The sequence below is a fragment of the Populus trichocarpa genome, chromosome 14, assembly GCF_000002775.5.
Source record: "Populus trichocarpa isolate Nisqually-1 chromosome 14, P.trichocarpa_v4.1, whole genome shotgun sequence".
NCBI classification, from domain to species: Eukaryota; Viridiplantae; Streptophyta; class Magnoliopsida; order Malpighiales; family Salicaceae; genus Populus; species Populus trichocarpa.
In genome coordinates this window covers 1,801,707-1,823,501 of record NC_037298.2, presented here as the reverse complement: position 1 = coordinate 1,823,501, position 21,795 = coordinate 1,801,707, and the positions used below count along the sequence as shown (strand labels likewise).

The 21,795-nt window shown below is 33.3% G+C and overlaps 3 protein-coding genes across 5 annotated transcripts; all 3 read right to left on the bottom strand.

The window, feature by feature from the left end:
• Positions 1-846: 846 nt before the first annotated feature.
• LOC18104891 (cold-regulated protein 27) lies at positions 847-3,737 on the bottom strand. Of its 3 annotated transcripts, none has more exons than XM_052446722.1 (5): positions 3,530-3,736; positions 2,788-2,985; positions 2,367-2,664; positions 1,568-1,669; positions 847-1,454 (listed from the first exon to the last, which is right to left on the bottom strand). In XM_052446722.1, the coding sequence occupies exons 1-5, from the start codon at positions 3,614-3,616 to the stop codon at positions 1,411-1,413; spliced, it is 729 nt and encodes a 242-aa protein (XP_052302682.1). In that variant the 5' UTR covers positions 3,617-3,736; the 3' UTR covers positions 847-1,410. The 3 variants fall into 3 exon arrangements, 2 of the variants coding, with proteins under 2 accessions (XP_052302682.1, XP_006374936.1); XM_006374874.3 differs by having other exon boundaries at positions 1,557-1,669; positions 3,530-3,735; XR_002977620.2 differs by lacking the exon at positions 847-1,454 and adding an exon at positions 2,055-2,200 and having other exon boundaries at positions 1,589-1,669; positions 3,530-3,737.
• Positions 3,738-5,968: 2,231 nt separating this feature from the next.
• LOC18104890 (uncharacterized) lies at positions 5,969-11,780 on the bottom strand. Its single transcript, XM_024585671.2, has 12 exons — positions 11,307-11,780; positions 10,849-11,023; positions 10,474-10,557; positions 10,010-10,251; positions 9,280-9,505; positions 8,918-9,082; positions 8,705-8,836; positions 8,277-8,390; positions 7,788-7,835; positions 7,349-7,427; positions 6,692-6,748; positions 5,969-6,360 (listed from the first exon to the last, which is right to left on the bottom strand). Exons 1-12 carry the CDS (start codon positions 11,492-11,494, stop codon positions 6,302-6,304), a joined length of 1,569 nt encoding a protein of 522 aa, XP_024441439.1. The 5' UTR covers positions 11,495-11,780; the 3' UTR covers positions 5,969-6,301.
• Positions 11,781-14,656: 2,876 nt separating this feature from the next.
• On the bottom strand, positions 14,657-20,268 carry LOC18104889 (glutamate receptor 2.7). The gene is made up of 5 exons (XM_024585022.2): positions 19,995-20,268; positions 16,217-17,508; positions 15,803-16,097; positions 15,304-15,701; positions 14,657-15,203 (listed from the first exon to the last, which is right to left on the bottom strand). The coding sequence occupies exons 1-5, from the start codon at positions 20,266-20,268 to the stop codon at positions 14,802-14,804; spliced, it is 2,661 nt and encodes an 886-aa protein (XP_024440790.1). The 3' UTR covers positions 14,657-14,801.
• Positions 20,269-21,795: the final 1,527 nt, after the last annotated feature.

Sequence of the window (21,795 nt, the reverse complement as noted above, 5' to 3'; positions counted from 1 at the left end):
ATCATGTCGCTTCATTCATGAACAATGAAGCGCCTCAGCTTTTCTTCTTCTTTTAATGAGATCATTCTACAACCTAATTGGATAAAATTAGACTCATTTCTTCCTTTTCTTTTCAATTCAGCTCCCATTTCTTTTAATTTCTATTTCAACTTTTTTTTTCATCCTCATATTATTTTAATAATTATCTAAGTTTAAAATTATCTAGGTTGTTTTAATCGACAAAGTCAATTGATCAGTCATGACAATTTTTATATAATTTAATTTTAAATTAAAACTAGACAAGAAATTAGATTATAATATTTTATTTCTATCAATTTCACCATCAATTGTTTTTTTTTTACTAAGACAATTGGATCCAACTAGATCGCATTAAAAAATTTCCAATAAATAGACAAGTAAAAAATATTTAAGGTCACCTATTAAAAAAACCGGGTTTAATAACTCCAACAAAGCCTCTACAACACAAATAATTTTTGTCAAGTAAAAAAAAAAAAAATGTGGATCCGATCAGCAGCCGCATATGGACTTTAAAACTAGCAAAGGGCAAGGAAAAATAAAATGTCCTCCCTCGTACACAGCATGGGGACTTGGGAATATATATAAAGGCCGTGAAGTCCAAGCCCAATAGAGAAGCAAGATTGGGCTATAATTTTTCATCAAATCTTTATATATACAGACACAGACACAGACGCGAGTAGTATTCTCGAACCAGCTGCATCAATATTCCACCACTTCCTGAATTATCTTGAAACAAACTATCTTGGAAAAAAAAAAAAAACAGATACAATAAAAATAGAGAGAAAATATCTCTCATAATTCCTGCTTGACAAAAAATCACTAAAAAACTATTATAAAAATAAATTTATATTATCTCTTTAATCAAATATATTCTTAACATTTAAATCTTTATTTTCAATATTAAAATACTAACCAAACTAACCTAACCTTTTTCCCCGCTGCAAAATGGACAGAATCAGCGTTCTCAGGCACCCAAAAGCAAAAACTCAACCCACTGACTTCAATAACTATCATCATAGCTCAGATACAAACCTTAATTGAAGTGCAAAATTAGCTAACTGGTGTCAACATATCAAATAACTGACATGCAACATATACAACTACCACAAAACATTTAAAAACTTATAAGCAGATAAAGATGATTAGTAGCCACAGCAAGAGAGTATTCCTCCACCTCCCGTGTCTTCGTAGCATCAGCATCAAATGAATGCCAGTTGTTGTTTGCTGTAACCAGGTTTAGCACTGCCTCACTGTATCTCCCTCCCCCCTCAATTCAAAACGGAAAAAAATATGCTTATCCAGTCACTTCAAGGGTTAGAAAGTTAGTCACACAAGCCAGCGACTTGCTAATCAGTAGTGCAAGTCATCTATTTTGCTGCAGAAATACACTCCTCAGTAACCTCTTCTGCCACAGGAGGCTTGCCGTGGGGAACAACCTGTAATAGCAGTTAACGGGAGGGCTAAACTGAGACTACAATCCTGCAATTATGTTGTGAGCTAGAGTTCAAATGAAAGGGTGACTCAAATTTAAAGATTACCTGGTCACTACCTGAAGCATCAGTTTTCAGAGTTTTCATCTTTTTTGAACTCAATGAACTGCTTGCCTTTTCACCTTTGATATCTTCATCAACAAAGTTCTGATCTGACATCTCTACAATAATGATGAAGACGCCACTCAGTTTAATAGCAAAAAAAAATATGTTGTTTGAAGCATGTACTTGAAATTGTATTTTTTTATTTCCTGACGTTGAAACATTTATTAGGACGCCTAAGCATGGATAGCCATGAGGACCAACGACCATGTTTGCACCACTGAACAAAACCCTTCAATTTTTCCATAGTGAACATGAATGAACTAAAACAATGTTTTCCACACTTCAGTTCCTTGTTTTTCTTATAATTCACCAATTCAAAGCGCAATCGAAACTACTTTCTCGACTTTCTAGCCCCTAAACTCTCATATTTCACCCATATAAAGTTCCTTGTTCAAATTCTTTGTAACATCTGCAGTGGTATTTTCAGAAACGCCAACATACTGGGAAAAGTTTTGTTCTGCCAGTCTCTTTATCTTTACATATGTGTATCCTTCAACTCTACAGATAGAGCACTGCATTATCCTGGGCTTACGTTACATATTTCACTGTACATCCCAGAGTGACATGGGAGAAGGAGAGTGATGATACTGCCAATTTAAATTTAAATATACAACAAAAAAAATTAAGGAATCAACTAACAGAATTCATAGAAAATGTGTATGAGTTCTCACAGTTTCTTCTCTAATCCTTTATGTTGCAACAATTGTAGATATGGAAAAAAGAAAGAAAAACAGCAAATATAATTAAGAGCACCTGTGTTGCTGTCAACCAAATCATGATGATATGAAAAAGAGTTGCTTAAATGATAATGTTTTGAACTAATTGCTGGACAGCAGAGCATTGCCTTCTTCCCATTTGATATGGTTGCTCGACTTTGGTTAGCGCATTCTTGAAGAGTAGGAGATGCTACATCTTCTGGTTTTCTTGCAGATGTAAAGTGCTGAATCCACGGACTTGTTAAAAAGCCACGGGACTCCTTTGCTGAGCTTATTTGTGATTCAGGCCTTCGAAAATTGATTTTCTGCCAGTTCCCTCGTCGATGAACCTTAAACTGGAATAAATTTGAAATGAGAGAACAAAACAGCGGAAGAAACACATACGCAATCGCAAGGACACAAAAACAAGAGCAAAAAAGGAAGAACACCAAAGCTTACAGAAGAAATTAGTGTCCAACCTCACCAGAAGGAGTACAGGTGCGACAATTGACTTCCCTAGACAAATTTGGAACTGACCCTTCCTTCAGGGACCGCCAACCAAGAAGATCCATCGAATTGTGTAACTGATTAACAAACGACGCCTCCATGGATTTCAGATAAAGATTATGCTTCTCATCCGTCCATTCTGAAGCCATAGATGCTATCACCGGTGAATCCTGACATGTATAGTTAACATTACGATCAGAATTCTTGAAAAATTATTCATATATACCCATCTTGTTAAAAATAAATAAAATTCTTGAGGTAAGCAAAATCCTCACAAGTCGGCAACACATTATTCCTTCTTAGATTCAACAACAGAACAAGCAACGATAAATTTAATGAAAATCAACAGATCAAGAAACCTACTTTCTTAATTAGCACAATTTCATTAAAAAACAATCCAAAAAAGATTTTATTTTTTTTATTTTTAGGATATCCATGATCATAAAAATCAAAGACACCAGACGCAGATATCAGAAAATCACAAATTATAATGGAAAACTATTAAATAACAAAGCAATTATGCTTTAGTGCTTTAGATGTTTGAAAAAAAAAATATCTTGCTTTACAGTTTACAAGCTAAGAAAAAATAAAAAAATCATACACCCTTCAAAAGGTAAATCAAAACGGCATCCAACCGTGATTAAAATCAATAAAAACAAAATCTGCAACAACATATCCAAGAAGGCTCAGACTCAGGGTCTCAGAAGAGAGTACCTGTTGAGCCAACTCGCCTGACTCGTAACCAGTTAATTCAGACGTTTCGGAACTCGTTCGGCTCTCGCTTCCTCTATAACCATCCATGAACACCACAAAATAATATCTTGACGATATTAAAGGATTGAATCTTCAGATTCAGAGAACCTAAAAAAAATCAGAGAGAGAGAAAAAAATAAAAAAATCAAAAGGAAAATGTGAAGAAGGAGAAGTGGGAGTTGGGACAAAAGAACGTTACAGTTGTCAACACTTTTACACGTGTCATGGGACCATCACTTGCCATGTCAGTAACGCAGACCATTTAGCGCTCAGGCAGAGGCAGATATTTTTTTGTTCGTTAGAGAATCGAAAATATCTTCCTCTCCTGTCTTTCTATTTGTCTTAGCCTTTAAGATGCCGTTTCGGAATGAAAATAATAATAATAATAATAATAATTAAAAATTCGAGTTAACTTGATTTATTACCTTTATTAAAATCTAGTTCTCAGCTCATCAATTTTTTTTATCAAAATTGTATTATTTTGATTTTATTTTAAAAAAGTTTTTAGGTTAATTTTCCTACCTATTATTGAATGAATATATATATATATATATATATATATATATATATATATATTTTATCAAAACTACATTATTTTGATTTTATTTAAGAATTGTTTTAGGTTAATTCTCCTATTCTATAAACCGACTTAATTTCAAATCGGGTTTTACAACTACCTAAACCGCTATTTTAGTTTTTTTTTTTTTTTTTTTAACTCCCGCTCCCAGCGCTCTATTTTAGCATTAGAAGATTGTCCGGCTTTTCTTCCAGGAATTTTTGCAGGTTGAATCCACACGTTGGTGTTTTTATATATGCTCGTTTTTCTATTTACCTGCATGAGATATCGGGTTCTTACTGTTTTTTGCCGCGCATAGTTTTATGGGAATTTGACTAAAATTGAAGCTTGGAATAAAAATTTTTTTAACGTGCCAAGATTTCCAACTTAATTTATAACTACGAATTCTAACAGTTAAAAACATAAGTGTATTTTCTATTTATTGCAGATATTAAAAATCTAATCAAGCTTAATTCATCATCTATAGAACTATATTTTTATTTAAGCTAAATAAAAACTCAATCGTACAAATATCTTATAAAAAAATATTATTATTTTAATAAAAAATAATTAAACCCGATTGTTGATTCAGGTATTAATGAAAACCATGAGCTAGATATCTTCTCATTTTTTTTGGTCGCTTGTATCACGTGTCTGCATTGCTTGGACGGACAGATATAATTTTTCTCCCGGGTCAAATTAAAGAAATCCAAACTAGCTAGCCTCACGTCTCGGATGTTTTTTTTTCCCTGAACCTTTTAAAGGAAATGTGTTTTTAAGAATAATTAACGAAATCGGAGGTAATTAATTTTTCACCTTTTTCTTTCACACATGACAATATCAGTGATCGGCCTGCTACGGCGGCGTCTTTGGGTCAAGAATGGGCAGGAGTAGCAGAGCATGAAAATTGAATTAAAAATCGGGAGGCTAATATTATTGATTGGAATTATCCAGTGATAAAAGAGGAGATAATCTTGGAAATATCTCAGCAACACAGTGTATGCAATTTTCTAGAAGAGCTATTAATCTTTGAGAATGAAAATGCTGATTCGAAGCGTGAGGAATAGGCCCTACGTACAGTCGAAGTTAGGCCATGGTATCTAGGCATGAATGTATTGTGGGCCAAAGACACCAGGCTCCTTGACCAATTTCAACCACAAAAGGGAATAAAATCAAGGGAAATCATATGGTGCAGGCAGTTCCATCATCCATGGAATATTGGTCCTTCATGAATGAAAGGACGCCCCGAAGCATCATATCAACCACCACACACATGCCTAAGTAATGATGAGTGTTTTAACATTTAAATAACCATTTTAATTTAGTAATTTAAATAATTTGATAAAATTTTAAAATATAATTTATATTATTTTTAATATGTTCTATTAAATAAAAAAATTTAAATTTAAAACTTACATGGATTCATATCGTATTAAAAAATAAAAAAAATAAAATTGATAAAATTTTAAAATATAATTTATATTATTTTTTAACATGTCCTATTAAATAAAAAAAATTTAAATTTAAAACTTACATGGATTCATATCGTATTAAAAAATAAAAAAAATAAAATTTGAATTTGTGATTGCTTGATCATTAAGACTCTAATATCATATTAAAAAATCATTTCAATTTAATAACTTAAACTATTAAAAATAATTTTAATTTATATTATTTTTTAATATATTCTTTTCATCTGAACCGTCAAAGAGCTATATGATTTATTTCATGGTGATTAAACGTGGAAATGGTTCCATCTGCGAAGTTGTTTTTTTTTTTTTAATAAAAGAAAAGATAGGTTTAGAGCAAAACCTTATCTTAGCCGAGTTCTAGCCAATGAGTCATTGAATTAACCAGGTCGGGTTTTATAGCTCAGCTAAAAGGTTGCCTTTCTACTTGGCCCTGACACGTGTAATAGAAAAATATGCACTCAAACAGCTGTTTTAGAATTGGATTGAACTATTTACTTGCTCTAAAGTACCAAAACACATTCGTGTAAGCAAAAATCATTGTAGCCGCAGAACACATCAACCCCTTAAGCTGATGGTGTCCTTGTTCCTGTCTTCATACAACTGCTCTGCCAATTCAGCCTCTTATAATTCTTCCATTTGTAGATTATTCTCATTGTAAAACTAGGAATACCGACATCACTTGCAGCAAAGTGTGATAGTTGGATCTCACGTTTCCGGCTTCTGCTCACCTTCTGATATTACAGTCTCTTCAAGTTCAATCTGACCTGGATTAGCCAAAAGAGAGAGACAACATTAAATTAAGCCAGTTTACCAGCACTTGTAAATAAAGAACTACCTTAACACTTAATTTTTCTCTCCCTCTGGACAGTCCATCAAGAACAATAGACTCAATCTCGGTCAATTGTTTTAACATAATTTGACGGTAAGATGCATTGTTGATGCCAGGCTAGGCAGTTGTCATGAGGAAATAAAAACAGCTGAGTCCATTATAGATATAGCAGCACCTCCAATATAGTACTGCACCGCTACCTTGGGGGTGCAATAACTCTACACTACTACTATATTGAACTTTAATTAAAGGAAAAGGAATCATACCTAACAAGGAAATTAGAGATGCAGCTTTCGAGGATTCATTCAATTTCATGTCTGTACCTGAAATCAGCATCCATAGTCAATGACACTAGCCCTGCTACTCATGCAATGTATGACCAATTCTGTAAACCACACACACCCCTCTTATCTGGTGTTCCCAGGGCAGTAACTCTAAGGGAGGAGTGAAACCAGAGTGAAAAGCTGGTGTATTTATATATTGCTAATTTGCGGTTTGAGCGTAGTCAAATAAAATGAGCACCATTACGAAAAACAACGCATATGCTCAAGTGAACCACTGTGAATCTGCATAAATATAATAATGTGAATAGAGAAAAGCTTTCTACTTTAAAGCTTTCTACTTTTCATTCGCACTTATAGCTTAAAATCCTGACTAGACAAAGTCACATAAGAAACTCATCATGTATATTTAATTATTGACTCCCAAGTGTACTGCAGAATGACCACTGCCTTCCTTTTTTCCTTCTACAGTTTTTGTAAGGTAATGCAGATTAAGTTCCAAGTGTTCAAAATTCAGCTGGGCCAGAGTCCCTTTACATCGAGTGAAAATTTTGGATAATGCGCTAAAATGGATGAACAAAAGAAGAACGAAAGAAAAACAAAGATATCAAAGAAAAGCCGCCAAACTCCAAAGCAGCTTACCTGAACTTTCCAGTGATTTAAGGACGTCTGATTTCTTATAAGTAAATCCAATAAAATTGGTATCTTTTGATGTCAACATCTGCACCATGGAACAAGAAAAACACACTGATAAATTAGCATCACAGCTAACATAAACCATGGGGAAAAAATTGGATACAGACTAACATATTTATAAGAAGCAAATGATACACATATATGGCAAAATTATAGAACTATTTAATGTACATAATCTATAAGTGTAATTATATAGTTGAGCTGCCTAGACAACCCATGGGAATAATGAAACAATTGCTGCTCGTACAATTTAACAGTACTATATCCACATTATCATGGTTGAAAAAAACCCTGTTTGCCATTTCGTTTACACTAGTGGATATAACTTGGCTTGTAAGGACTTTTCTGCATAAATAAAAAGTTAAACTTCAAATAATGTTGTTACCTTCCTCCAAGGTCCCACACTTGGTATTGTTGATGGTGGGCCTTCCAACTGCAAAAAAGAAAAGGCTTAGCAAAAATTCTTCATTCAGAGGAACACATAACCACATGTACATAAGAACGCAATATATATTGAAAAGCAAACATAATGTAACAGACACAAGATAAATGGTCAGGGGGTATGGAGAATGGTTATAGGATCAAGCTTACGCCACCAGCCAAAACTGGAGGAGAAGAACAAAGTTAAGACCAAAGAAAACATGTTAGAACCTGGGAATGAAAGGTGGCTGTTTTAACCTGAAAAAATGGCATGGCTTTGAATGCAGAAACTGTTGATAAGGGATCTCTCTTTGTGGAGCTTATAGTTGGAAAAGTTCTTAGGTAAGTTGAACGAGTTTCAAAATTGCAAGGACATCTACATCTTATCAGTGGTACAATTTTATCCCAAATGAGATCACAAATTATATGCTGGAATCTTTTTCAATGTACTCACATCAGGAAACTTCTCAAAGTTCTGAGTATCCAAATCTCCAATGACTGTAGGCTTATATGCAGCTTCCAATTCATACAGCAAATCCCACTGAGTGCATCTGAACCATGGATGCGCCTGAAACAATGAAGAATTTAGAACAGAATACTGAACGTCTCAAACCCCTCTGTTGCAGTAAAAAGTTATTGATGCAGTATCACAAAGCTCCGAAAGCAACCAGCAATAGCACACAGAAATTTACAAAATTGAGAGCAAAAATGAGATATGCATGCTTTACAACTAGACAACTTCAAGGTGGCAGATTCACCTCCTCAATTACGTATTAGTGCTTACACTATCCTGGAAGTTGAAAGAGTTTAACTAGAGAAGATATTTCTGCAACTTTGTCTGATGTGTATGATAAATGTTGTAATTATTGGGGAAAAAATTACCTTCAATTCTTCAACCCCTCTGGTCCCCAGCCTTGTCTCAACATCACAGAGCAAGTGGCAAATAAGATCTTCGGCCTCGCTCGATATCTTTGGATCCTCGGGGAATTTGAGACATGTTTTCCAATTGATTATCTGATAAGAACGGATACATCAACGATTTAGCAAAAATGAAGAATTCTAACAAAATAATGGAGAACCACAACTTAGTGCAACCTTGCGGCATGTGATCCTTGGATCATCAGAGCAGAAGGGAGGATAGCCTATAAGCATCTCATACATGATTGCACCAAGGGACCACCAATCGCACTCCATTCCATATCCCTTCTTCAACAGCACTTCAGGTGCCATATAATCAAGAGTTCCAACAGTTGAATAAGCCTGAAAATAAATGTAAACTAATAATTGGCCACATGCAAAAATTATTGCCTCAGAAGAAAACAGATTGTAGAAGCTTGAACTGCATGCTATATTCATATAAAGTCAAAACCTGACATGCTGCCAAATTGCATCTTACACAAATTACGCAGCTCCAGCAATTAAAAAAATCAAAATATGCTAATGGATATAGATCATACCAATGCACGGCGATTACGTTTCCATTGTTGCAATTTCTCTTTTGGCATCAACCAAGGGGGTCTGTCACTGGCAGAATGCCCTCCAGATTCATTCGCCACTTCCTGGGTAGAAATATCTTCATTTTCTAGTAAATTTGAATACTTATCTAAGGGTTTGCACAAGCCAAAATCGGAAAGCTTTAAATGGCCATTTTTGTCCAGTATCAGGTTATCTGGTTTTATGTCCCTGCATGGAGAACGTTCTCTGAGTAAAGAAAAGGGAAAGCTGAGCAATACGTTGATTCTCTGAGAAAATTCTATTGATAGTCTGCTATCAACCTAAAAATCTTCAAAAGTGGTCCTGACCTAACACGAACAATTCATGACAAACTTATTTCCTGCTGCGACTCCTCAACCAGTGTTATGGCTTCAAATGAAACTTATGATAGGCATCAAATCTACGAGTATATGCCATGCCCTTTACAAGACTGAACCATTTGACTCCCCAAAAGATAAATAAAGAACTTAGTTAGACCCATAAAAAACTAATAAGTAGAAGACTAAGCTCAAATGTGCCAATTTGACGGGTCACGGAAATTGGGCAAAAAATATTAGCATTCCAATCTGGACACATACAAGGATCCACTCATTAAATATCCTAAAACTCACTCAATGCCATTAATAACAAAAAGCACATCAATCCAACAGGTAAGTAAATTATGTAAGCTCTTTAATTACAATATCGACATACCTGTGAACATAGTTGTGTTGGTGAATTGAGTGTATGGCTAGAATGCTCTCTGCTATGTAAAAACGTGCAACATCTTCAGAAAGAATGTCTTCTCTCATCAACAATGTCATTATGTCTCCACCAGGTAAATACTCCATAATCAGATACAAGAAATCAGAATCTTGAAAAGAATAGAAAAGTTTTACTATGCATCGACTATCAACCTCCGCAAGTAAGTTCCTCTCAGATCGGACATGCTCAACCTTAAACACGGGGAAAGGAAAAAAAGAAGAAGAGGAAAAGATCAATACAAGTCAGACAGTGAGTATAGTTGACCTCCGAATTCAGACATGTTAAACATGTTTTATACCTATAACATTATTAGAATGGATTGAGGTCTTATTAAAGCTGAAATGGGCATTTGTCAGCAGCAAAAACGAACATTATCTTGATCATCAACATTATCTTAATTACTGTGGTCTCACCTGCCCACGGCTAAGCATCTCTGATTTCTTCAGTTTCTTCATAGCAAAAATCTCCCCGGTATCCTTGGCTCGGCATAGCCTAACCTGGGTTTTTGAACATATCAATATAAAATCTTCATACTGTTTGCAATTGCAAATTAAATTACTTTTCATCCAGCACACGAATTAAAATCTCCAGACAAGCCAAGGTCATATTAAATCACTGACAATGGACTTTACACGACAACAATCCTATTTTCCCCAATTAGGCAAATCTTTTTATTAAAGAATCTTAAACCATACATCAATTCCTAACATATTAATAATTTCTTATTACACTTCGAATTTATATCTAATCATCATTTGAAAAAAAATGCTGAAATCGAAATCCACTACCTCCCCAAATGCGCCTTTACCAATCACAGTTAACTGCTCAAAATCATCAATTCCAATTTTACGCCTTTGGAGCCTCATAAACTCCGTTTCTCTACGCTCCAAATTCCTAAGCATCTCCTCTTGTTCTTCATTTGAAACCTGAGCTTCTTGTGCTCTCCTTTGAAGAGCTCGTCGCCTAAACAAACAGAAATAACTGTAACACTTTACACACCTCAAAAAAAAAAAAGTATCCATTTACTTAGCAATTAATCAAATACTTACTAAAACTCAAAGGATAAATAGAAGCAATTAATTGCTAAAAAATAATATTCAACAAGTAATTAAAACAATAATTAAATCGCACCCTGCATTAATACACGACCACATGCATTAAATTTTGGATCTCTTTAAAAATTCTTGGCAAATCTGAGCAGAGAAAAAGAAAAAGAAAATCAAAGGATTGAATCCACACTCCATACCTGTCCTTACGATCTTGCAATCCTTGCAAGTAATTCTTATAATGATTCTCAATAAACTGTTTTGCTGCAGCAGCTTTTTGTCTGGTAACTGGCGATGAAACGGACACATCAACACCGGAATCGAAGACGCTCCGATCCGGCTTCAAGTGCAAAGCACCTAACCTCACCGTTCCATCACCACCGTCCATTTTACGAGGTGATTAAGACTAAATCAAAGACTCATAATTGATTTCCTTCAGTGTAACAGTATGGAGGAAAGATCTAGGAGTGTTCGAGAAAATGCATACCAGACAGAAGAAATTTTCTTATATAACGGAGTGTTGTTGTTATCAACGCCGTGAACTGGAATCTGAGGAGCACTGATTTTTTTAAGATTTTTTAAAGTACTTAATTTTAATTGCTCGTTTCCAGCTTTTAGAGAGAGTAGAAATTGTGTAGAGAGAGAAGGACTAGAAGCCTTTTTGGAGACTCCAAAATGTCGGCGGAGATCTATAAAGAGAAGGAGAAATTAATCTGATTGGTGTGTGGAAGCACGCGCTCCGTGACTGTGTTGGCGTTTAGTTTGATTTTTATTGGGACGCGGTGGTTACGTGCTGTTGAGGAGAGTGGGAACCTGTGATTCGGACGGTAGAATGATGGGAGTCTCATCACTCAAGGTCATGGTGGTGCGTGCTGGTCAGATTTCGTTGTACAGGCTTTTATGACGGTTGGTCTCATGGAATTAACGTGGTCCTTGGGTGACATCACCTAATAAAACGTGAGGTTTAAGATTTGGATCATGGTTCTTGCTGGATCATAGTTGTCAGAGTGGATCAACGACTGGCACGGAATATGATTTGCGCTAGTGGACCAGTCTGAATAAATTATTTTTATTAAAATAATAATATTTTATTTATTTATTTATTTTTGTGTTTATTTGCAGCTCTTGTAAGACATTGTTTGTATTGCTGGTACAAACGCTGTATTTTTAAAAAAATAAATTTTTTTAGGTTTAAAATTAAGTATTTTTATATTATTTTGATATGCTAATATTAAAAAAAAATTAAAAAATAATATTTTAATATATTTATAAATAAAAAACATTTTAAAAAGCAATCACTATTACAAAATCAAACACGCTTCAAGTTTAACCAATTCATTAAAAATACAGTGAAATCATTTATTTTTTTACCATGGTAATAACTTAACTTAATATCTAAGCTAAGTTAGATTTTGAATAATAAATTTCTCAAATCAATTCGCTAGGTTTTTTTTTTATTTTTTTAATCCCCAGTGAAACAAATAAAGGAATGCATTTTCGTCTCGATAACTGGCAATCCCTTCAGGGACACTCGAATTCCAATTAAATTTGTTGACTTTGCTAGTTGATTGAAAACAGAGAAATAGTAGCGTGAAATGAATCACAGATTTTGTTGCATTGAACTTATCTCAAGCGGAAATTAAAACCCACCAAGAGAAATCCCATGGCCTAATTATGACTTAAAAGTCAACTAGCTAGCACCTAATATTCCTGTTGTTGCGAGACCACAGATCAAGAAATTAAAAAACATGTGCCAGACGCATTCATATGCTCATGTGCTGCAAGCCTACGTACAATTATTCAAAGCACAAGTGGTCAAGTTATGATAAGAATTAGCCAAGTTATTAATTTCACCTGGATTTACTAATCATATTTGGAAGCATATCATACGAAGCACAGGTGAAGGTGTAAAGCATAAATTAGTGAACAGCTAGCAAGCTTCAATAGTTTATGATAGTACACCATATATCATATACTAACAAAGTAGCTCATAATAAGCTAGAGAAGACGGGAAAAGTAAGATACCTTTCTATAAGTACATTAAAATATGAGGATGTATTGTAAAAATAGAATCTGTTGTTCTTGCAAATATCAAGATATGAACTAGAACTTTAAATTATGTATTTATTAAATATACTTATAACAATAATGCATTTCGATAATTTCTTATACGCAAGTTATTTATCTAAAATATTTTATCATGATTTTCTAACATATTTGTTAGAAAATGAAATATCAAACTTACTCTGAAGCAATGTTATGTTTGAAAGCTTACTATTAGAAAGAGATGGTCAATAGCATAATTGAATCCATTATGAACAATTATACGTGAGAGTTGATGGATCTATTATGAATAATCATACATAAAAATTAGTGGATATTTCTCCTATATGTAAATCATTAGACTGTAAGTGGATCTTTAAAAGAAAGATGAAAATTGATGAAATTATTAACAAATATAAAAGTAGACTTGTTGTTAAATGATTTAGATAATAACAATGTATGGATTATTTTCACACATATTCATTTGTATAAAAAATAATCACCATATGAGTCGAGTCATTGTAACTATTAATAAGCTTGAAATGCATCAAATAGATATAAAGAAACAATATTAAATAGTGATATTGATAAAAAGATTTACTTGGAACAAACCTAGCAGTTTATTATTAATGGACAAGAAAGGAAAGTACATAACATTGTCAAATCATTGTATGGTTTAAAACAAACACCTAAAGAACAACATGAAAAAATTGACAATGTTATATTATCAAATGAGTTCAAAATCAATAAAAAAAAATGTATTTATATAAAAAAACATAAATAAAGGTCATGTTACTGTATATCTTTGTGTAGATGGCATGTTTATTTTGGACAGTAATAACTACATGATTAAGTCTATAAAAAAGATATTAATTTATAAATTCGACTTAATAAATTTTTTTAGAACATTTGAAAGTTTGGATTATAAGCTTTCATGTTATTTAAATTGTTATCATGCTTTTAACAACCAATTTTTTTGAAGAAAATTTCCAACACTAAGATGCCGGACACATTACAACACACGATTTGAGATGATTGTAATCTTAAATGATTCATACTAAGTTCATATATATGCTCATGTGCTCAAGCCTACAATTATTCAAAGCACAAATGGTCAAGTTATAATAAGAACTCTCTCTCTCACTCATTAATTTTACCTGAATTTATTTATCATATTGTAGAAGCATATCAGAATAATGCGCTGGTGAACTTGTGAAGCAGTAATTATAGTACCCATCTTCAAAAGTTTTGATATTGTAATTTTTGGTGGAGTGCATAGAGAGAGGATAAAAATTAGAGTTTTTAAATTCTAAAATTATAGTTCTAACATTATAGAAGAATAAAAAAAAAATCTTTGATATTTTATAAAAAAAAGGTCTAAATAATTTGAATAATAAAAAAAACACTTCAATTATTTATGCAGAAGTCTTAAAAATTGATTTAATTAAAAAGTCCAAAGCTAAGTAAAAAAAAACTAATTAAAATATAAAATAAACTTGAAAAATAATTAGAATAAAAAAACAATTTATGAACCCTAATTTCAGGAGATCCAAATGATTAACATAATGAATCTTAATAAGAACTCGGCTTGTACAATCATCTAACTATTTAGTTTTCTAGCTAGACCTTAAAAGTGTAATTATATAACTTTTCTAGTGGGCAAAATTTGCGAGCTCTACACTTGTAGAAGTTTGAACTTGGTCTTTAGTCTTTGGGATGGTGGAATTTTCTCTGGAATTTTCTCTGGACAAATGAATACTTGCCCATCTCCAAATTCTCCTTTTTGTCAGTGCTTCTTGAATGTAGCTCAGGATCTGCAGATTCCTTCCCATACGCAGAATAGCAACTAGGAAACCGAAGGCTGAGACGCTACCGGATAATATGAATAGCCCAGCGAAAGGCTCCAGATCTAAACTCGAGTTGTCCCTTAACGCATCAGAGGAGCAATTGGGAAAGGAGAGAATCTCTTCCATTTGCCTCATTTCTCCACTCTCTATAACTTTCAGGATTGCCTCTGACATGTCAAAAACCAGAGGAGAACCCTTTGGAAAAACCTGGAAATGAAAGCCATGCCAGTAAAATGAAGAGTAAGAATTCTCTTTATGCAAATCAATGTGGAAACGAGATGAGGAAACGAAGACAGAGAGAACTAACATAGCCGAAACCGCCTAATTGAAAGGTGGATTTTGCTTGTGTGAAGCGCTTGCAGTATTTTCCCAGGAAGACTTTTGCATGTGGCTCAACAAAGAATGCTGCTTTGATATGTCCAGTTTCAAAGGCTTCTAGGTAATCGTTTCCTGAATAAAACTTCCTTATATTTTCTGGTTTGAAATGCAAAACGTTAGTCAAATATCGCACAACAAAGGAGTTCCCATTGCAACCAACAGGTGCGTTGGTTTTCAGTAGTGTATCAATATCCAAAACTGATGGTTCTAGCCGTGAGACTGTCATCCTTGAGGAAAGATCAGCCATGAAGCTTGCCGTGACGATGAGAATCACAAATAACCATGGTGCCACCATTACTCGAGATAAATTGTTTCTAAGCGGTTGCCCTGTATTCGGTAAACAATGAAGAAAATTAAGCCAAACCCTTATACAAGAACAAGAACTAGCGACAATTATCATTTGCAAATTAATCGAATTATACTCTTACCATGTGCGTAGAATATTACTGTGACGGAAAACCATAACATACCCCCGATTCCTTCAAATTCTGTGTTGCCCCCACGTTCAAGTATCCATACTAGGCATCCTATGAACATATGCATTGCTACCATTAGTAACCATAACTTTTTGGTGAAGGTTTTCAGCATCCATGTTATATTGGACTTGGCTGATTTCGCTGGTACTGTCATGACGAGTCTGGAATCAATATATGGTTGCGAAAATTCTGCGTACTGAAACCTTCCAGGCTCTATTGAAAAATCACCAACAGCAGCATCCAGGCCCTATTTGCATGAGAAAACCAATGATTAAAAGTTTTTTATATCATGATAAATTGGAGAAAAAAAATTTGCTTCTTGTTTCATATGAGACTAATGATAGAAGAAAAATAAATAAACCTGACCTTGTCATGAACTTGCTCCACCATCTTGTCGTATGACCCATTGAATGGAACGAACACATACGGCAAGTAATATGGGAGACGCTTTAAAGTTGCTTCAAATACATTAATTGAGAACCCTGTGACACAAGTTTTGTTACTGGCCTCGTCTAAACTCACCTTCACAAATTCATGAAAAGCGCCCATGGCCGGAACTCCTATCTTCAAAGGTTTATCCGTCTCAGAAATCACCCATCCGCGAGGAACACCGCCCTCTCCACCAGGCCAATAAACCGGCCCCCATTCTTCAAAAGAACCACTGGAATTCACACCATTATGTTTCTCGAGGCTCTTTAAAAAGCCGAAGTCTGGTGACCAAACTGCAATCTCTCTGTAGCTGTTACCTACAACATTAATGATTTGAAATGAAGGCATTTGCCGCAACACATTATTTTTAAACCTTATTACTCCACTTACACCTCTAAATCTGCTGGATGAAATGGCTCTAGATAAGTCTTTTGAGCTTATTTTTCCTGGTGAGTTTTTCATAGCTTGAGCAATAGCCCAAGTTGCATCATAAGCACGGAGAGCAAAGATACTTGGATTGCAATATTCTTCTTCTTCTGGATACTCTGAACGATACTTGCTGCGAAATCTAGATCTAAACCGTTTAAAAGGCTTGCTACTGCGTACAAATCCGGTTCTAAAACCAATCACACCTTGCATGTTGTTGACAACTGAAGAATCGAAAGAGTCAAGAAAGCTTGCAATCTCATCTGTGACAATCCACACATAACCTTTCTCCATCATCCCCAACTGCTTTGCTTTCTCAAATAGCAGGACTGCCATTTCTAAAGAAGATATCACAACTACGAAAACCCTGTTGCTCCTGCTCCTCATATTGACAAGCTCTTGTTCAATGAAGGCTTCTGCGTTTGATAGAGAAGGCAAGGAAGGGAAAGTTGAGTGGTGTTCAATGTCTGTGTTGACAGCCTTGAGAGTGTCAGATAGGAGAGTTAAAATCCCAGAATAAGCAGAGAAACCATTTTTTGATTCATATATCACTGTAACTTTCCTCCACTTGAACTGGCCTACAATAGCAGCTATGCATCGTATGTGGAAGGTGATATGGTCACTAAATTGAAAGAAGTGTGGTAATTGGTGTGCTATCGATGGCGGGGTTATTGCCGGTGATGTTAAGGATATTATAGGAAGATACTTGATGTTTTTGTCAACCTTGGAGAGAGGTCCTGTTTCCTGAGCTGACATCGTTCCTATGAGCGCTTGCACTTGTTTGCTATCAATGAGCTCAACTGCTGCGGCAATATGATAAGAGGCCTGTTATATATTTGTGGCAAATATTTGGGCTTCATATCACAAAATACAATAGAGATAAGCATTGGTGTAACTGTGTGTGCTGTGATTATATATAGAAATATTTGTGACCTTGACACCATGATTGTCAAATGAAACTGAAGCTGAAAAGTAAGACCTTTTCTATTTATATTAGTAAATTGTTAAGAGTCAAAAAATCAGATTTTTATTTTATTTTTTTAACCTAGTTGGGGTTTTCGATCAGACTACGTTAACTTGTATCATGGTTTTTCAAGTCATACAATGTAGATTGTTGGACTAGGGTGTTCGGTTTGAGTCTAAAATTTCAACTGAACCGGAGATAAAATTTTCTAAAAAAATGGATCAAATTGAATTAAAAACCAGTTCAAACTGAACCTGTTTGGTTTTATCAAGATTGGACCAGAAAATCTAATCACTATAGCCGGCACACACAAAAATAAAAGAGAAAATAATTTGTCAAACAAATTACCTATAATCTAATTAAACCTAATTAAACCGTGTGGAACAAACACTCTACAAGTCCATAATATTTTTCTCATATATATGATGTGAAGAAAAATACTATGCAAGTCCATAATACTTTTCCTATTTTTCCCTTATATATTATTTATAATCTAAAGTATGTGGGGTGAACATTGTGCAATCATACTATTCACCCTCTCATATTTTAATGTTCATTGTTTTTTTATTTTAAGATTTTGCTATAAATTTAAGGAGAAAATGTGTGAGGTTAATAAATGGAAAAGAATCATAAATAATGACTAAAACTAAAAACTGAAAAATTAAGAGATATGTTTAAATTAAAATATTTAATCATTTCAAACGTGATATTTATGCGGTTGTGTTTGCTAAATTTATTAATTAAAAGAAATATTCAATTAAATAATATATATATATATATATATATATATTATAAATTGATTGAATAAAAAAAATAAAGAAAGTAATTTGTAACAAATAGAGAGGAAATGGCAACCAGAAAGAGATGAAACGAGATGACCACTCTTTTTAATGGGAAAGTGGAGATATTTTTAGGGTTAGGGAACTTATAATAGGTTAGTTTTCTATTTATACTCCTACTTTCTTAAAAAATGAGCCTCGGATCCAGTTTGGTTATGGTTTTAGTTTTTAAAACTAAAATCAAACCCGATCGTGTGATTTTTATAATTTTTAAATTGATTTAATTAGTTTTTATCTTTTGGTTTGGTGGTTTTAACTAATTTTTTTTTTAATTTTTAAAGTTTAATTAGTTAGTTGATAGTGTTTTTTTTAACACCCTTAAATTGTATCAATTTCAAAATGGTATGGTGAAAAATATTTTGTGCTTTTGGTTAACAATATATATAGTACAATACCATTGAAACTTGAAGAATCTTAGAAAACACAGAGGTAGCCTATATATTAGCGCAGTGTACACCGAAAGATAGAAAGTTATGATTTTTCGTTGTTCTAAATTATAGAGAGAGAAAATTAAGATTTCTTGATTTTTAAAATTACACCTAAACTATAAAGACAATTCTAGATTTATATCTTTTTATTCTTAAATTTGTTGATTTTTATGTAATTAGATAAAAAGATCTTTGTTTGTGTTTCATCTGTTGGGTCTTAATTAATTTGAGCTTAAATCTTTAGATCCAGGAGATAATTTTTTTAATTGATTTGTGATTGCAATTTATTCTTAAACTTATGAAGCATTAAAAAAGTCTTGAAAAATAATGAGATATTTGAAGAGAAAAAGTTGTTGGGACAAGAGTTACTCAAGGGAGTGTTTATTTTTGTAGTTAATTTGACCTGTTTTTTAAGTAATTTTTAATCTTAAAATATATTAAATTGATTTTTTTTATAATTTTAACATGTTAATATTAAAAAATATTATTTTAATATATTTTTAATTGATAAGTATTTCTTAAAAATATTTTATTATGCATCTTCAAACACCAGCGTACGTTTTCTCAAAATCTTTTTCTCGTTTATTATTATTATTTTTTAATAGAAATGAGCTAGTTTTAGAAAAGAAAACCCAATTGTTTGTTTTCCTTTTCTTTTGTTTCATTCCATTAACGCTAATTTATTGTCGAGTTGACAATTCTCTTTGTGGCTGGATAAACTGACAAAGACTGGACCTACCAACCTAACTGATAAAGAATTCTGACATGGGATAATATTCTACTTTGCATTGGATCTCAACGTGGACCTAGCTAGCAAGGCGAAGACATTAAGCTGAAGAAATGCAACAAGCTAGCCTATAACCAGCACAGGTTCTATATATGAAGCCCCTTTTAAGCATGAAAATTGCTTGTTCCAATGAAGAAATCCATTGCCATATATATATGATATTGATTCATAGAAAAAAATTGTTCCTCCTAAGATAATTTGCAAGAAGTGAAGATTTTTTCTTTTTCTTTTTTTTTTGTGGTTGTCAATGAACGGGGAAGATAAGCCTTACTAGAAGACGCAGCTCTAGCGGAGTCTCCACGTGAATCTTCAAGTTGCAAAACCAGCTGCTTAGAGCAACTTGATCGAGCAAAGTCTTCAACAGCCATCTCCATTGCAACTTTCTGCTCTTTTCCAACCCGAGACCGATAATCTATAACGCCACCTATATTCCCCATTATGTGGCGGGCCAATGGGCAGTGATCCCCAGCTGCTTCATCGGCGTTAGTCTTCGACACCGCCACTAGCAGCCAAAGCATGCAAAATGAGAGGATCACAAGAGACATTTTTACTTTCGAATATTGAGAAGGTATATCGAATGAGAAGGAACATGCCACAGCAAGGAAATTTATTAGACAATTTTACAAAGAAATGTTCAAACGCTTGCAAAGTATCAGAAATTTCTTAGGAAACGTCTGTTAACTAGCAGATTATTTCGTTCTACTTAATTATAGTGATATTAAATTCTTGCTGCAGCCATCTACTTAGAGTGACTTCTACTCTAGCTGCTACTAGAAAGTCAATAGCACGGTGTTTGACTGATTATAATCGAAGTTAATAAAACCGGGTTCATAATTTGACCTTAGCTTTGGATTATAGGTTAAATATGTTAACCTATAACATGTTCATTATTTTCTTTGGATTAATCTATTCTAACAGTGTCATTTTCATTTTTAAAAAATTATTATTTTAAAAATTATTTTTTTAAATCAAACTATATTTTAGTCAAGTTAATTAATTTAAGAATCGACCGTTAAGTTGACGAGATTATAATAAATTAAAACCCACTTTATTTTTAAAAAAAACCCAACCTCCTCGAAGTTGCCGATTTTTCAAGAGAAAATAAATCCCAGATTTGACAATTTTTGTGGCTTAATTCTTACATTACTTTCCATCCCACTTTTTACGTATTGAAGTTAAAATATACTAGCTCAAATGGTACTTACAATATTTTATAGACCAAGTCTCGAATTTCCTAAATACGAGGAGATTGCAAGAGAAAAGTAAACTTGTCAAGCGCTAACATCCGTGACTGTGTCATCACCTCATTATATAGTTTTGAAAATATATTTATTAAACTCAATTTAAAAATGATTTAGGGTAAGTACTCACATATTATATTAAGGGTTAAACCAGATAAATTTGAATTAATCTAAAAAAATTAAAAATTAAAACAATATCCATTTAAAAAAAATTAAAGAAGTCAAATAGATTTTTGTTTGGATTGCTAGACAAGTACGTCCTAGGTTTTTTATTAATAAAGTCCAACTAGATTAACTCTTTTTAATTATTATGAAACTCAGACGAAATCCTATATCAATTTACCAGTTACTTTAATAACCAGGTTTGAGAGCATACTTGTGATTTTTAACATTTTACATGCTTAAATAAACTATAACACGATGAAGTAGGTCATCATCATTAGGCAAAATTGGCATAAATTAATAATGTAAGATGTAAAAATGTTTTTTTTTTTTGGATTCAAGGAAACCCCATTTCCTGGAAAGCGCACTTTGTGGGTTCAGGTGAGCGAGTAAAACCCCGGCTGTCCCATACTCTTACAAGAGGTGCATGTCCTTACTCGAACTCAAGACCTGCTGTTCAGTTCTCAAGCTCTTTGCTATCATTAGACAAAATTGACATAAATTAATAATGTAAGACGTGAAAATGTTTTCCTTCCTTTGAAACCTAAATTAATGTCTAACAGATGAGTATATGAATTCATGAATTAATTATTGAGATAGAAATTCAGTCTCATAGAGTAAATGGGTATTATAATTTTTGTAGACCATAACAAAATTTGTATTTTCAAT